The following is a 16,991-nucleotide window of genomic DNA, read 5'->3' on the forward strand; positions in this document are numbered from 1 at the left end:
CAGTGAGACTGCCTGCCTCTTTTTGTCTGAGAGTTAGCAATGGTTTGTTTGGGATGAGGGTTGTTTTTGTTTCATTTTGCTTTATAAACAGAAACACTCCCTGATTTCTCTTCTGAAAGGAGAAGGAGGAAGCTGAGTCAGATGGGGTGCGGTTAACGTGAAATCGGCCACCTTCTCTCCCTTTGGGTTGGGCTTACTCAATCGATATATGAGGACCAGCACATCAGCCACACTTAGTATCCCATTTTATGCTCAGTTCTCTAATGGCAAAGAAACAAAACACAGCACTTGTCTGGAATGCAGTAGAGCAGAAAGGAAAGAGTCAGGCTTTGGAGGTCCCAGACCTAGGTTGGAATTCAAGCCTCTGCATTCGGTAACTGATGGTGACTGGGCAGTGGAGCCAGATTGTCAGCAGTGAAGTGGTTCCTGTCCTGAAGGATTACAGTGAGGCTTAGTGTTAATGGATACAAAGCTTCTAGAAAACAATGGAATTCACGGTGTCCTGATGGTGCCACATTCTCTTCCCTTTTAGGATAATACTCCTGGTCCTGGGTTCTACAACATCATTCACCAATCTCCAGTGTTCAACAGTGTCTCACTGTCTAAGAAAGGAACAGGAGCTTTCCCATCTCTGGTGAGAACACTTTTTGTGGAGTTGGCATTATGCAGTAATTTCCTCCATTCGTTCATCCATTATTAGATTCTGGCCCTCTGATCTCTTCTACAACAGTAACTGATTCTAACTAGGAGAGCAATCACAGTCTCAAAATTAATGCGGGCCAATTGGAGCCTCTCTAAGTAGTTGTTTTCTATTGCTACCTATTGCCAGAATGAGGAGATAAGCTAGAAACATTCAGGACCTGATCAACTAAAATATATCTTGTCAGGGGCCCACAAAGATAGTATGTGGATAAGACTCTTGCCTTGCTTGCAGCTGACCCGGTTCAATCCCTGGCATCCCCTATCGTCCCCTGAGCACCACCAGGAGTGATGTCTGAAGTGTAGAGCCACCCCAGAGCACATCTGAATATGGCCCCAAAACAAAAACAAAATACCCTACATCTTTTCTTCATGGTGTGGACTCAAAAATGTTCTCCTGAGATTTTTAAGCATCCTAAGGAAAAGATGTTACTCTGAATACATATTGCCCTAATATGATATTTAACATGGCTCAGTTTAATTGGGCTGTCCAATTATTGAGAAATTTGTTGGGAGAGGAAATCAAGTAGTGGACCTAGAATTAATGATCATCTCTTCTTCCCACTTCTCTTCTTTGTACAATGTGTATCTTTGCCTTTGTGGAAGTCTCTAACAATCATGGAGCTGCTTACAGTATGAAGTACAAATACAACTAGATTTTAGTAGAATAGTCTATATTAAAATATTTATAAGTCAAGAGGCAGAGAGATACTATATCTAATAAGGTGCTTGCTTTTTGCATGCTGACCCAAGTTTGATCCCCTGAACCCCATATGGCCCCATATGATCCCTGGCTGTCATGAATGATCTCTGAATGCAGAGCCAGGTGTGCTTCCCTCCCAAAAAAAATCAGTAAGAAAAATTTCTCAAGCTGCAGGGTACACAACTCGACCTTCTCCTTGCACCAGGAAGATGGGAGGGGGCTGGTTTCCCTCCTTTTCAATAAAATTGCTAATGCTAAGTAAAAAAAAAAAAATTAAAACCCGTCAAGAACACAAGAGAAAGGAGTCAACGTAGTAGGATATGATTAACAGAGAAAGCAAAAAAAAGAAAGCAGGTCACGTTTTAGCCTTAAAAAACCCCAAAGAACTGCATCTTGTCTCTTTAAAAGTTATAATAATCCCTTGCAAAGATGTATTATGATATCCGACACTGGAATTTCTTTTGATTAAAAAAATACACAAAGGGGTCATTTAAGACACTCTGAATACAGCCTTTTAATGGAATTCAAGTTTGGCAGAGCTGAACACTCAAGGAGCAAACCAACTTTGGCATTAACTTCACATGAGTAAAGGAACAAACTAACTTTGGCATTAACACTGCATGAACAAAGTGTTTGAGGTTGCACATGCCCCAGAATAACCACACCTCTGCCTATTTTTTTTCTCGCCAAATCATTTGAGCTAGGAGACTCAAAAGCTATGGGCAAAGTAAGTGCCATCTCACGCTGCTAGGGCACAGAAGACAAGATTTAAGACCTAATCCTGACTCAGCTGTGGACTCTTGATATGACCTCAAGCACGTCACTCTTCTCTGTCCTACTTACCTCATGAAAAGTGGGAGACTCCCTGGAGGTGCTTGCAAATTAACATTGCAATGAGTGAAATAGTCCTTGAAACTGCAGAGCATTATAAACATACTAAATATTATGATTGTTACCACCTGAGTCACAAACATTGCTTCCTGCAACACCTAGGTTTTCTCTCTGAGAACATCTTTGCCAAACAGTGCCACTGCCCTTTCCTACTCACTGCCAAAGAAAGGACTGAATAAGACAGAGAGCCCAATCATTTTCTTGGGATGCCTTGAACACAGAAACTTTCCTAAGGATCATCTGGAGGAAAGGGGGAGCCAGAGAAGCTCTGAGAATCAAATGATCTTATCATATCTTTTCAGATAAAAAAAAAATCAGACTAAGCCCAAAAGAAGAGAGAAATGAAGTTTTCCAGGCCTTTTGAAGGACATGTAGATGTGGTTGTTTTATTAAGCCCATTCTTAATATTTCTATGGACTAATTGTATTGCCTTCAGGGGAAATCTGTTAGTTGATTTCCACATTTTTCCTGGTTCCTTTTCTAAATAGATACTAGTTTCATACCCATTTTAATTTATTAAAGCAAAATAGTACTGAAAAAAATTTAGAGTAATGTGAGGGAAGTGAAAAAGAGAAAGATAGGGCCCGGAGAGATAGCACAGCGACGTTTGCCTTGCAAGCAGCCGATCCAGGACCAAAGTTGGTTGGTTCAAATCCTGGTGTCCCATATGGTCCCCCGTGCCTGCCAGGAGCTATTTCTGAGCAGACAGCCAGGAGTAACACCTGAGCACCACCGGGTGTGGCCCAAAAACCAAAAAGAAAAAAAGAAAAAGAAAGAGAAAGATAAACGTTTGAGAGAGAACAAGTCAGAGGTGGAAAAAAAAGCCACCCTGTTCTATTTTAGTTACTTTCAGGCATAGCATCTCCTCTTTCCAGATTCCCAAGACTCGGAAGGAAATAGAAATTAACCCTCATCAAAGATTGAACTGTCTTAGTGACACTGGTATGCCTAGAAGTGTCATTGTGGGTGAGGCTGATCAGAAACCTGTGTGGGTCTATAAATTTTAGAAACTTCCTGGTAACTATTGGAACAACTACACCCAGCCTTTTGAGAAGAACTGTCATCTCTAAATCCAATTAATATATAAGGGTTTCATTAATGCATTCTAAATCTTTGCTTGAGAATTATTCATAAGTTTGACTAGGAAGTCCAATGAAGCAGGCTCATATATACTTTTTATATTTTTTGCCTGGGAGCAGGACTGGTTCTCAAAACTTTATGTGCTGGAAAGAGGTTTATAAATGTCAGCATATGCAGGGTTGTAGATCACAGGTCTAGCAAATACAAGAAAGTCAAGGGGAGGGGAGGCTTGCGAGGGAGTGTTACTTTAGCTATATTCTGAAACTAATTCAATTATATGCTTTATGAAACTTTGCCTCTGTAAGAAAATTTTGTAGAATAATCCCCCTCTCCCCAAGTTACATGAATAGGTATTTAGGTACTCTAGGCCCCAAAGCTTTCCTGATTGAGTAAGTTTGGAAAGCTTGTTTCTTTTGTTTGTTTTGGGAGGACAGAAATATCCAGTGGTGCTTAGGAGTTAAACCTAGTTCAGTTGTGGGGCTAACTCCCAGCAGTTACTCCCAGCAGGGGTACTATGTGGTTCTGGGGAATGAACCTGGACTTCTCACAAGCAAAGCATGTACTCTAGCTCTTGGAGCTTTTTTTTTTTCTTTACCCCTAGACGGGTTTCTTTATTACAGAATTTCTCAAAAACAGTTCATTATTCCATGTGTCAAGAATTTTGAAATATTATTAATCTTCAGAATAGGAAAGTGGTATTTGAGATGTCTTAATTTGATTTTGTGATTCTTTGTCTATTGCTGTCACTATTAATACACCTTATAGAATTGGCACCTACTTTGGGACATAGTGCTTTGAAAAACATACTTGCCATTCTGGGGGGTGACCCAGGATATACATATTACATATTAAAAATGAAGTTTCACCTTGCCACCTTTCAAGGGAAGTTAAAAGAAGAGTGTGTCTCTCCACCAGGAAAAGGAGACAGAGGTGAGGAATTCTTTTTTTTTTTTTTTTTTTGGTTTTTGGGCCACACCCGGCAGTGCTCAGGGGTTACTCCTGGCTCCACGCTCAGAAATAGCTCCTGGCAGGCACGGGGGACCATATGGGACACCGGGATTTGAACCAACCACCTTTGGTCCTGGATCGGCTGCTTGCAAGGCAAACACCGCTGTGCTATCTCTCCGGGCCCGAGGAATTCTTTTTGAACTAGATCTCCCATACCCATAGATCAGCTAGTGTCTTATAAATAGAAACTCTGGTTGCTGTCAATGCTTCTTTGCTCATTTCTCCTTAGAATGGGTTATCTGACCCAAACTGCAGGTGGAGCCAGACTCCCTGGGTCAGAATGTTGTTCCTGTCACTTAGCCAGTCAGGAAACTTCAGTGTCCTCATCTACAAAGTGAGAATAATCCTAACTCCAGTACTCAGGATTGTCATAAGGATTAAATGCAAGAACCTATGCAAAGTATTTATTTGGTTAACTGGCTCCCAGATTGCAAAGGCAGTCTATACAAGGCTGGGGTGACCTTATTTCTGGGACATCAACGAATCCTTATGCTTTAGAGGATCCAAAGCTGAAACCCAGGGTAGTTTCTGAACAGCTGAGACTGGAACACTCCTACTTCTGGCAGCATATCCACCCACATACCACAGGTCATAAGCCAGGCTCTAAGAACCACTGTCTCCAAGCACAGAGTGAATTGGGGTTGGGGCCAATAACTTTCTACAACCTCCCTTATTTTCTGTGCTTGTAAAGTTAGCAAATCCTGTAAAATTGAGGAAACTTAGAGCAATGCCTTAAACCATAAAATAATATTATTTTGTTTAATCAGATTCCAATATTTACCATTTTTTCCTAGGGTACAATGATGTTATCATCTAGTTTCTGTGGCCTCTGTCCCTCTTCATTTGGCAAATATTGATTTTTTTTTTTAACTGAAAATAGGTTGCCATGGCTTCCTGGAAGGATCAGGGTTGCTTCTGATGAAATAGCAAAATGCTTTCAGGTTTCAGGGATTATGAGACATGAGTGGACACCAGAACCCATGGAAATTCAGATGATCTAATTCCAATTATTTAACCTTAGAAACGAGATGGAAAGTTCTACTCAGAAAGACTGAGTTGGAGGAAGAAAGTCTTATATTCATGTAAATTATCCAATTATATAGCTGATAAGCCAAGTGTAAATGGCCTGAAATAGGATCGGATAGTCATGCATCACAGCAAAATTCTTTTTGCTGATCCCAAATGTAAGATGGATAATTTGAGTTAATTTACAAAAATTAAAACAGATCCAGACATGTATTTTCCAAGAACAAATCCTGAAGGCCTCAAGTGAATTTACCATTGTTAAGTAACCTGCTGAAGTGTTTGCCTGTTGGTAAGAAGGTTTAGGCCAGGGCCTGATGCCGGAAATAATTCTTTTTTTCAACCTCCTTTGGCTTTCTCCTCACAGTGTTCTCGGCTGGACTCCTTCATTTCTAAATATCCTGCTGCCAACACTTACACTATTCCATCAGGTTTAATGTCAAAGAAAGATTTCAGTACTACCTGTTCCAGCATGTTCCAGTTGCCACGCTCTAGAAAAGTTCTCACATTCGAAACTCCTGCACCAAACCGTTACAATGTAAGAACATTGTTTATGCTTGCTTACTACACACTGACTCAACGGTTGACTGGAAAAAAAAAAAAAAGGAAGGAAGGTGGGGGAGATGGGGAAGAGAGTGATTGGGGAAACTCTCTTTTATACAATGACAAACCAGTTAGTATTTATCAACTACCCAATGTGTGCATGAAAGTGTGGAATCTGTAATAGGAAAATTGCAGAACAAGAGAAAAATTTGGGCAACCCGAGTGCCAGTATAGACTATACTTATTCTAAAATATACAATGGAATACACTCTGGACTATACTTATTCTGTTTTATTATTTTTTTTGGTTTGAGGGTGCTCCCAAGAGGTGCTCAAGGGACTTAGGTACTACTTCTGGTCAGACTTAATCAGGTTGGCAGTTCAGTGCTAGGGCCAGAGGATGTAGTTCTAAGGACCACAAGGCAAACCCATGGTGAAAATTCTTATTTTAATCTATCCTTTCTGAGACTGGTTTTCTCTGAATCAATGAGTATCTTATTTACTGTCATACCTGTGGACATGATTCATTTATATGTTAGATTTTTGTAGTGAAAATAATCTCTATCAGAAAAAAAATTTAAACAATTTTCTGAAAAATTCAGTCACTGTAGTCACTGAAACAGAATGGCATAATTCCTTCCAAAAAGATGAATTCATAAAGGGCTGGAGTAATAGCACAGTGGGTAGAGTGCTTGCCTTGCACGTGGCCGCCCAGGTTCAATCTCTAGCATCCCATATGGTCCCCTGAGCCCAGCAGGGGTGATTTCTTAGTGCAGAGCCAGGAATAAGCCCTGAGTGTGCCCCCCACCCCGCAAAAAAAAAATTAGTTCAATTCCTGACACTGCCTGTCACTTTCTATGTTGTAACTTTGGGCAGGCCCCTTAATTTTTCAGGATTTGGTTTATTGCTCTGTAAAGGGGGAATGTATATCTACTTCATAGTGTTAATGAGAATTGTAAAAAAAAATAATCCATGCTAAGTGCTTAGCACTGCACTTAAAATATAAAAACAGCACATGCAGATTTGCAGAGCTGTCTTGGGGAAGTTACATTGCCTGTTGAGCCTCAATTATAAAATGGAATTAATTGCACTTGCCCCACAGGTTTATTATAAGAAGCAATGAGACTTTAAAAATGGGAAACACTGAAATACATAAGATATGATTTCACATAAGGCATTAATATTATGTTGCACTTAAAATTAGTTTGATTTTAGAATACCTTTTTTATTTTATTCTTTTATAATTTTTATCAATACTTTCTGACTACAAAGATCCCATCTACCATCTATGATTTATTCACTCAATTATAATGTACTCAAAGTAATAAATGCCAGTTAGACCAGTGCTGTCCCATGGAAATATGTAGGAGCCACAAATATCATTTACATTTTTCCTTATGGTCACATTTCTTTTTTTTTTTTTTTTTTTGGTTTTTGGTTTTTGGGCCACACCCATTTGATGCTCAGGGGTTACTCCTGGCTATGCGCTCAGAAATCGCCCCTGGCTTGGGGGGACTATATGGGACGCCGGGGGATCGAACCGTGGTCCGTCCTACGCTAGCGCTTGCAAGGCAGACACCTTACCTCTAGCGCCACCTTCCCGGCCCCTCATTTATTTCTTTATTTTTGTTTTTTGGTTTTTTTGTTGTTGTTTTTGTTTTTGTTTTTGAGCCACACCCGGCAGTGCTCAAGGGTTACTCCTGGCGGTCTGCTCAGAAACAGCTCCTGGCAGGCTCGGGGGACCATATGGGACGCCGGGATTCGAACCAACCACCTTTGGTCCTGGATCGGCTGCTTGCAAGGCAAACGCCGCTGTGCTATCTCTCCGGGCCCTGTTTTTGGGTTTTTTTTTTTGTAAGGGGTCACACAGGGGTTACTCCTGGCTCTAGGCTCAGAAATCACCCCTGGCAGGCACAGGGGACCATATGGGATGCCGGGATTCAAACCACCGTCCTTCTGCATGAAAGGCAAATAAATGTCTTACCTCCATGCTATCTCTCCGGCCCCTGGGTCACATTTAAAAGTAAAAAAAGCAATGGGTGAAACTAGTCTTATTACATATTATATTTAACCCAGTATATTCAGAATATTATCATGTCAATATAAAATTATTATTGTATTTTACATTGTTTTTGTTATACTAAATCTTTAAAATTTAGTATTTATTTATTTTATACTTGTAGCACCTCTTAATTTGAACCAGCCAGGTTTTCCACTACTAAATAGCCACATGTGTCCAGTTGCTACTGTGTTGGGAGTCCAGCTTTGCATTGTCTTCCCTTGGGGTGGTCAGAGCCAAAAATAAAGATGATAATAATGATGATGATGATAATGATGAGGATAATAATTAACACTTTTAATGACCTATGTGCTGTTCTAAGAGTTGTATGTCCTCATCTTCCTTAATATTCACAAGAAGCCATGTAATGGATTATCTTGTTCTCAATTTAAGGAAGAGGAAGTTGAGAGTTAAAAGGTGAAGACACCATTGACACATCAGTGGGCATGGGCAGATAGTTCAGGTGAAATGCTAACAAACCACAGGAGTTACTGTGTCCTCACCCTGCCCCTGGGCTTCCCTCCACAGGTTCTATGGGTTATCTGCACCAGACCAGTGAAACAACTAGACTCTAGTGGAGAATTCAGCAAGAAGTCAGCTCTGAGGGAGATCAACAGTTGGAGCCTCAAGGAAGGGAGGTTGCAACAAAGACTGAAAAGGGAAACAACATTGAGGCCTAGCATGTACAAAAGTCCCAAGACAGATATTTTAATCCTAGGGAAATCTACAAGATGGTAGCTAGAATAATATGAACTAGAGAAGACAAGATGAGGAAGAGCCAAACAGGTCAGGGTCCAATTCACAGAGGATTTTAAAGACCCCAGGTGGGAATTAAGAATTTATTCACTGTGTATTTACTGCAAGACTCTTGGGGAATGGGGAGCAGACTGGGAAGTATGGAGTGATGTCATCTAATATAAATTGTTTTTAAGCTTCTAGTAGCTGCTGTATGGGATGGGTCAAATGGATTTGGTTCCTTCCTCCCTTCCTTCCTTCCTTCCTTCCTTCCTTCCTTCCTTCCTTCCTTCCTTCCTTCCTCCCTCCCTCCCTCCCTCCCTTCCTTCCTTCCTTCCCTCCCTCCCTTCCTTCCTTCCTTCCTCCTTCCTTCCTTCCTTCCTTCCTTCCTTCCTTCCTTCCTTCCTTCCTTCCTTTTCCTTCCTTCCTTCCTTCCTTCCTTCCTTCCTTCCTTCCTTCCTTCCTTCCTTCCTTCCTTCCTTCCTTCCTTCCTTCCTTCCTTCCTTCCTTCCTTCCTTCCTTCCTTCCTTCCTTCCTCCCTTCCTTCCTTCCTTCCTTCCTTCCTTCCTTCCTTCCTTCCTCCCTCCCTCCCTTCCTTCCTTCCTTTTTTCCTTCCTTCCTTTCTTCCTCCCTCCCTCCCTTTCTTCCTCCCTCCCTTCCTTCCTTCCTCCCTTCCTTCTTTCCTTCCTCCCTTCCTTTCTACCTTCCTTCTTCCCTCCTTCCTTCCTTCCTTTCTTCCTCCTTCCTTCCTTCTTCTTCCCTCCTTCCTTCCTTCTTTTTCCCTCCTTCCTTTCTTCCTTCTTCTTCCTTCCTTCTTCCTTCCTGTCTTCCTCCTTCCTTTCTTCCTTCCTCTTTCCTTTCTTCCCTCCTCCTTCCTCCTCCCTCCCTCCTTCCTGCCTTCCTCCTTCCTTCCTTCCTCCCTTCCTCCTTCTTTCTTCCTTCCTCCCTCCTTCCTTCCTCCTTTCTTCCTTCCTCCTTCCTTCCTCCTCCCTTCCTCCTTCCTTCCTCCCTCCCTTTCTTCTTCCTTCCTTCCTCCCTTCCTTCTTCCTCCCTTCCTTCTTCCTTCCTTCCTCCTTCCTTCCTTCCTTCCTTCCTTCCTTCCTTCCTTCCTTCCTTCCTTCCTTCCTTCCTTCCTTCCTTCCTTCCTTCCTTCCTTCCTTTCTTTCTTTCTTTCTTTCTTTCTTTCTTTCTTTCTTTCTTTCTTTCTTTCTTTCTTTCTTTCTTTCTTTCTTTCTTTCTTTCTTTCTTTCTTCCTTCTTTCCTTTTCCTTTCCTTTCCTTTCCTTTCCTTTCCTTTCCTTTCCTTTCCTTTCCTTTCCTTTCCTTTCCTTTCCTTTCCTTTCCTTTCCTTTCCTTTCCTTTCCTTTCCTTTCCTTTCCTTTCCTTTCCTTTCCTTTCCTTTCCTTTCCTTTCCTTTCCTTTCCTTTCCTTTCCTTTCCTTTCCTTTCCTTTCCTTTCCTTTCCTTTCCTTTCCTTTCCTTTCCTTTCCTTTTCTTCTTTTTATGCCACACCTGGCAGTATTCAGGACTTACTCTTGTTCTGCACTCAGAAATCACTCCTGAGGGATTGGGGACCATACAGTATGCCTGAGATTGAACTCAGGTTGATCACGTGCAAGAAAAGAGTCTTATCCACTGTACTATATTGCTCTGAGTCCAGATTGAATGGATTTTGAAAACCAATTAGGAGCTTTCCTAAGAGGAGAAAGGCCTGGTCCAAGAAAGCAATAAGGAAGACTCTTAGTCACTGCGACCTTACTCTTCCTGAGAGAAGGTCAGGTCAATTGGGAGAGAAGTACAGACACTTTCTTTCTTTCTTTTTTTTTTTTTTTTTTTTTGGTTTTTGGGTCACACACGGCAGCGCTCAGGGGCTACTCCTGGCGCCATGCTTAGAAATCGCTCCTGGCACACATGGGATACTGGGATTCGAACCAATGAACTTCTGCATAAAAGGCAAATGCCTTGCCTCCATGCTATCTCTCTGGTCCACTTTCTGGCCCCACGTGAATACCCATCTCCGTGTTCTCCTGCTTTTCTAGCTAAAGATGTGAGCTTAGTGTGTCCTGTGTCTGTTTGTCTTCTGTGCTCTCTTCTCCCCAGCCTCACATCAAAGCTCGGCTATGACACCAAAGGAACAACTTCCTGGGCATACTCAGTTATTCATTTTGAAATGACCATTTCTCAAGTCTTATGCTCTTCTACTAAGAGATTTCTTTTAGATCGTTTGCTTTTTATTCATTGTTTTCGTGTGGCTCTAAAACTAATCATGTTTACATAAAGTACACTCTTCTAGAAAACTAGAAAATAAGCACCCTTGATACTTGTGCTCCCAAAGCAAACCACCATCAAAATCCAGGTGCAATTTCTTTCACATTCTCCCCCCTCCCCCCAAGGATTATTCCACTGTCCATGAGCATTCTCTATTTAACGCTAACTTGGATTATTTTTTTCCTTATGGCCACACAATAAATCTGTTTCATTCTTCTCTAACCTGCCAGGGGAGCTGACGAGTTTGTTAGTCTCATGGTGAAACCTTCCAGTGACACACTCAACATATACAAAAAATGCTCCCTTTTTCAATTGCTTTTCTGTCTGGGCTAGAAATAAAGCTGAAATACTGTTTTGTCTACAGGGGGCTTTTTTTCAGACCTGGAGAACAATAGTTGAGTCAACTGTCGAGGCGTAGAAGCATGCTAATCCTGTTAGCCACACTCTGCACGGAGGTCTGTCAGGGCCTTTGTGTGCCTTCGCTCACCGAGATCCTCACTTCTCAGTTCGAATGCTTTTCCATGGTACCGTGTTATTACTTCCTCTCCGGCAACCTGGCTCCTCTCCCTCTGTTCAGTAATTAGTCTGCTTCATCTGATCTTTTTGTTTGCCTCTCTGCATGCAGTCTAGCCATTAGGACCCTGGGAAAAGCTAAATTCCTCCACCTTTGTAAACACAAAATCAAAATACCATCTGCATTTCTTCAGAACTTTTTTTTTTTTGACAAAGGGGTATCACAGAAAATCAAGCTATATTGGCCCAGCAAATAGTTTCACTCATTCAGTAAATATTCCCAGCCATTGCTAGCACAATTTTTATTGCATCTTTTATCTAATAAATACCAGCAACTGAAATTGGCATCTAAAGTATTTATGATTCATAATATGATTCAAAATATATATACTGATGATCTCAGGATTTTTTTTCCAATCATGTTCTGAACACACTGGACACTGTAAAATGTATGTCATATGGATCAAGCAAAATTCTTCATTTCTGATAAGTTGAGACAAGTCAAGAGTATGTTATGAATATGATCATAATAAATTATATGAATTCTTGGCATGTTCCAAATCCTGAGATTAAAGAAGGATTGTTTAAATGGCAAGAAATCAGGGTAGGATATGTAGAAATAAATAGAAGGGGATATGTAGAACTATTTCTAGAAAAGATTATTTAAAAGGAATAGGGACATGGAGATAGTACAGGGCCTTCCACCCACATGGCTTACCCTGGTACCACATATGGTCCCCCAAGCCCCATGTTGAGTGATCCCTAGCAGAGAACCAGGATGGAGTAATCCTTAAACACATGCCCTCAAAAGAATAAAAATAATAATCTATATGTGTAGCGTTAAACATGTCAAAAATAACACTTCTGTAAGTGATTTCTATTGCCCACTTGTACCTTAAATCCCAAAAGCATTCTGCTTCAAGTCGAGCAGGAGTTAACTTGTTCAATTTACAGGCAAGAAAGCTCAAGTTCTGAGAAGTCAAATGACATGGGTAGAATCATGTACTCTGTGCACAAGGCACTTTGGGGCACTGGCCTTGGTGCCACATTGAGTCCTCAGACAGTTGTTGGTAGACATATTCTCTACTCATCCATCACATGAGCAGGTGGATGGGAGGGCAGTTTGTATGGGCCTTTCTGCTAGTGTCAATTCATTCTCTGAAAGGGACAGGTTTAATTTATTTTTCTTTTTGGACAATGCTCAACAGTGCTCAGGAACTACTCTCAGAGTGACAGGGGGACTGTGTGATGTCAGGGATCAAACTCTGGGCTCCCCATGAGTCCAGAGCTTTATTTAACCCCAATTTTGTTATTCATCCAGGTATTATGTCAAAGGCAGACAGGCAAGGAGCAAACTGTGTTTCTTTCTCTCTCCCTGCAGACCTCTGTTGCTATCTGTAAGCAGAACAACAATGTCTGTGCTCAAGCTGGGTTTCTGTCAAAAACCCAGAGAAGATTTTTCAGGGATACTGAATCAGGACCTGCTCCAGGTAAGTGGCTACTTTGCACTTGACCAAAAAGCTAATGTGTAAGATCTGATCTACAGGCACCCATTCCTTTGTAGGAGATCTCTTTGACTTTGAGAATGGAGCATTGGGCATTGCATAAGAAGCACAGAAGACCTGCTTTCTGCAGAGGCAGAATGGCTGGCTGGCTCTAGAAATGATGCCTGGAACAGACTTGGCTCCCTTTTGTGTCTGCTTTGGGCAGGCAGGTGGGGAAGTAGCTTTTTACATCAGAAATATGCACAGTGATCTCACCCACTGTCACCCTCATGCCACTGGGGAAGAGACATTGACACACGGTGGTCCTTGTATATTCTGCTGCAGTGTTCTTTCTCATTATTATCTTGCCACCAAATGATGGAAAATAGTTTCGCTTCTGAGCACCTGCTTCGTGATCTGTGTTTCCATGGTATCCTCCCACACTGTCCTCGCAGGGCCATACTCTCTTGTCCTGTTTTCCGATGAGTCACAGTGATTCACTCAGCATAACAAGGCTAATCAATGGTAGACCTAGACTCAGATATCTGATTGGGAATCTTATGACTCCCCTGGTCATTTTACTGTGACTTCTGCAGGATTTGAGATGACAAGCAGTTTCTCCTACGGATAGAGGTGGGGGGGGGGGGGTTGATGCAGCCTTTAAATCTCTCCCGCTTCCTTAGAGAAATTTCCAGAAAGATTGGCAACAGAGCACTCCTGATGTTAGGTCCTGAAGGATCCCCTTTGGAGCCTTGGGCTGCAGTCAAAGGCCAGAGGTAAAGGCTGTAGGGTTTGGCCCTTAATCACGCCTTTTGGAGGGGGTGTGGAAAAAATTGCAGCGCATGTCAGATTTCAGCAAATCCAGATTAAAGTTGAGAAGATCAGTCTGAAGCTGAATAACAAAACCAGCCCTAATTAGGAGGCTAAACCCCAGGTAAAGCTCCCCTGCCTTGCATCATCTATGGGCAAAACCCCACCTTGTTTGTTTATACAGGAGAACAAAGCCAGCATCCCTGAGGTTTTGGCCAGAAGCCCTACTTGAGAGCCTAGGATGTGGACAGCTCAGGGCTAGCCACATGTACCTCTTCCTACTGACAGGATTCTGAGGAGCCCCAGCCTCTTGTATCAGAATGGGAAAGGGTGAGGCACTGGTATGGATTAAGTTTCCACTGTGTTCACCAACCAGGGTAATCACATTCATGATCTCATTGAATGCTCCAACCCCCATGGAACATTTGGTAGGTACATAATTATGTGCTCAGAAAGTGAGTTATTATTATTATTATACATGTTACAGATGAAAGTGATACAGAGAAAGGTCCCTTAGCAGCATTTGAATTCAGGCCCAGTGGGTGGACTTGATGTCTGATGCTTTCAAATATCCCTTTCCGCTTGACTTTTCATCTGGGACTCAAACCCTGGGAACATTGCTCTTCAGCTGGTTACAAGCTGCTCTTGGGGCCGGAGAGATAGCACAGTGGTGTTTGCCTTGCAAGCAGCCAACTCAGGACCTAAGGTGGTTGGTTCGAATCCCGGTGTCCCATATGGTCCCCCGTGCCTGCCAAGGGCTATTTCTGAGCAGATAGCCTGAATAACCCCTGAGCACCACCGGGTGTGGCCCAAAAACAAACAAACAAAAACAAAACAAAACAACAACAACAAAAAAAACAAGCTGCTCTCATCTCTCAGGAATAATCTCATGGGTTTTGCCAGATGTAAGGCAGTAATTATCACCCCTGCTGCATTTTCAAATAAATCCCTGAGTGAAACGACTTAGTTTGAGTGCCAGATCAGGTCTACCATTCATCTTAGCAAAACACTCACCTTTCTGTGTGTGCTGGCTATATTTTTCTAAATTTAGACATGCCAATAAAAGAAAAAACAAAGGTTGGGCCCAGGCATGTGACTCAAGCACATGCCTTTCATGTGTGAGTGCTGGGTTTCATCCCCGGAAGCTCATGACCCCCACCTCCAGCCCTGCTAGGTGTGGCCCCCACAGTAATGAAATAAATAAATAAATAAATAAGGTTATTAGAACATGGGGAGATGCCTCTATTAAATTGTCACTTGAAAATGTGGGTTACAGAATAGAACCCACATTGTGAACTCTACACCGTGAAATTAAAACAACCAACTACACTCGGGATAAGAGAGGAAGTAAATATGTGGAAATATTAAGCTTCTCTCTGGTTTGTAGGAGGTTGAATGCCTTTCCCCTTTGTTTCTGCTTTTCATTATTTATCATCAAGTAGGAGGGAAATTGTGTTTGTGTAATGCGTGTGAGTTGTGTGTGTATGTAAAAGAACAAAGGTAATATGAGAGAGCAAGCAAGCAATATGAAAAAATGCAGGGATCAGAGAGATAATATAGTGGAGAAGGTAACCTGGTTTTGAACCCCAGCACCACATAGAGTCCCCTGAGCCCACCAGTAGTGATCCCTAAGCAGATCCAGGAGTAAGCACAGAGCACTGCCAGGTGTATCTTCAAAATAAAAAAAAGTAAAAAAACAAAAAGAGAAAGAAAAACAAAGAAATTTTAGAAATGCCATTAACTAGGCATCTGATTTTTTTATTTTATTTTATTGAAACCATTGTGATCTACAGAGTCCTTTATAGTTGAATTTAATATGTACAGTAAGTCAGGGCCCTTCTTACCACCAGTATCAACCTCTCTTCACCATTGGACCCAGAGTGCATCCTATACCTCCACCATTTGCCTCCTGGCCTACCAGTGTTAATAACAGACCCCTTTAAGTTTAAATTGTTAAAGTTTAGGTCCCTTGATTCTATTATAGTTGACATTGTCTTGGGTATTTAGTTCTGTCCTTATTTATTTCCCTGTCAATGCATCTGAGACCACTTGGCCCTTGGCCCCTAGCCTTTCTTCCTTTCTTCTTAGTTTTATAGAAAAATGTGGGACTGTGTAGTAAAATAAAGTAATCTGTGCCCCAAGGTTCTATGTAAAAAGTGGGAGCCCTGATTTAAACTTAAGAGATTTAAAAAAGGGCCCGGAGAGATAGCACAGCGGCGTTTGCCTTGCAAGCAGCCAATCCAGGACCAAAGGTGGTTGGTTCGAATCCCGGTGTCCCAAAGTGTCCCCCGAGCCTGCCAGGAGCTATTTCTGAGCAGACAGCCAGGAGTCACCCCTGAGCACCGTTGGGTGTGGCCCCAAAACAAAACAAAAAAAATGTGTAACCCCAAAGTCTTTCTTTGTGGTCCTGGTAAAAGCTCTTCACAATCGTTGTTGTCATGGTCAGGTTTCTGTAGTTAGAAAACCTGATTTTTGTACAGATCATATGTCAAATTCAGGGTGACATGGAGCTTCTTCTGGTTTCATCTCACCATAAGGAGGCAATGCAGAGAATCCTCCCCTGAAAGCAGGTTGTTGCTGTTACCAAGTCTTCAGGGTATCATATGAACTCACTCTGGAGCAAGTCAGGCATCTACTATTTTCTTTTTTAATTTTTACTTTAATCATAGTGGTTTACATATCTTTCACATTAGTATTTTAGGTACATATTAACATTGAATCAGGGGAATCTGCTATTTTTTAAAAGAAACAAGTTGGTGTGTGTATATATAAATAAAACATATTATATATATATATGTTTTGTTTTGTTTTGTTTTTTGGTCACACCCAGTGACAGTCAGGGGTTACTCCTAGCTATGCACTCAAAAATTGCTCCTGGTCGGGGCCAGGCGGTGGCGCTGGAGGTAAGGTGCCTGCCTGCCTTGCCTGCGCTAGCCTAGGACGGACCGCGGTTCGATCCCCCGGCGTCCCATATGGTCCCCCAAGAAGCCAGGAGCAACTTCTGAGTGCATAGCCAGGAGTAACCCCTGAGCGTCACAGGGTGTGGCCCAAAAACCAAAAAAAAAAAAAAAAAAAAAAAAAAAAAATTGCTCCTGGCTTGGGGGAGCATATGGGACACTGGGGATCAAACCAGGTCTGTCCTGCATAGGCTGCCTACTACTGTGCTATCGCTCTGACC

General features: G+C 42.0%; 1 protein-coding gene across 1 annotated transcript in view; it reads left to right on the top strand.

The window, feature by feature from the left end:
• The window catches only part of LOC126011750 (O(6)-methylguanine-induced apoptosis 2-like), a 37,930-nt gene that overhangs the window by 17,252 nt on the left and 3,687 nt on the right, over positions 1–16,991 (top strand). The window contains 3 exon segments of the mRNA XM_049775555.1: positions 533–634; positions 5,772–5,942; positions 12,901–13,009. Coding sequence (XP_049631512.1) covers positions 533–634; positions 5,772–5,942; positions 12,901–13,009 — 382 coding nt within the window.

Source organism: Suncus etruscus, chromosome 6, assembly GCF_024139225.1.
Source record: "Suncus etruscus isolate mSunEtr1 chromosome 6, mSunEtr1.pri.cur, whole genome shotgun sequence".
Classification (NCBI taxonomy): domain Eukaryota; kingdom Metazoa; phylum Chordata; class Mammalia; order Eulipotyphla; family Soricidae; genus Suncus; species Suncus etruscus.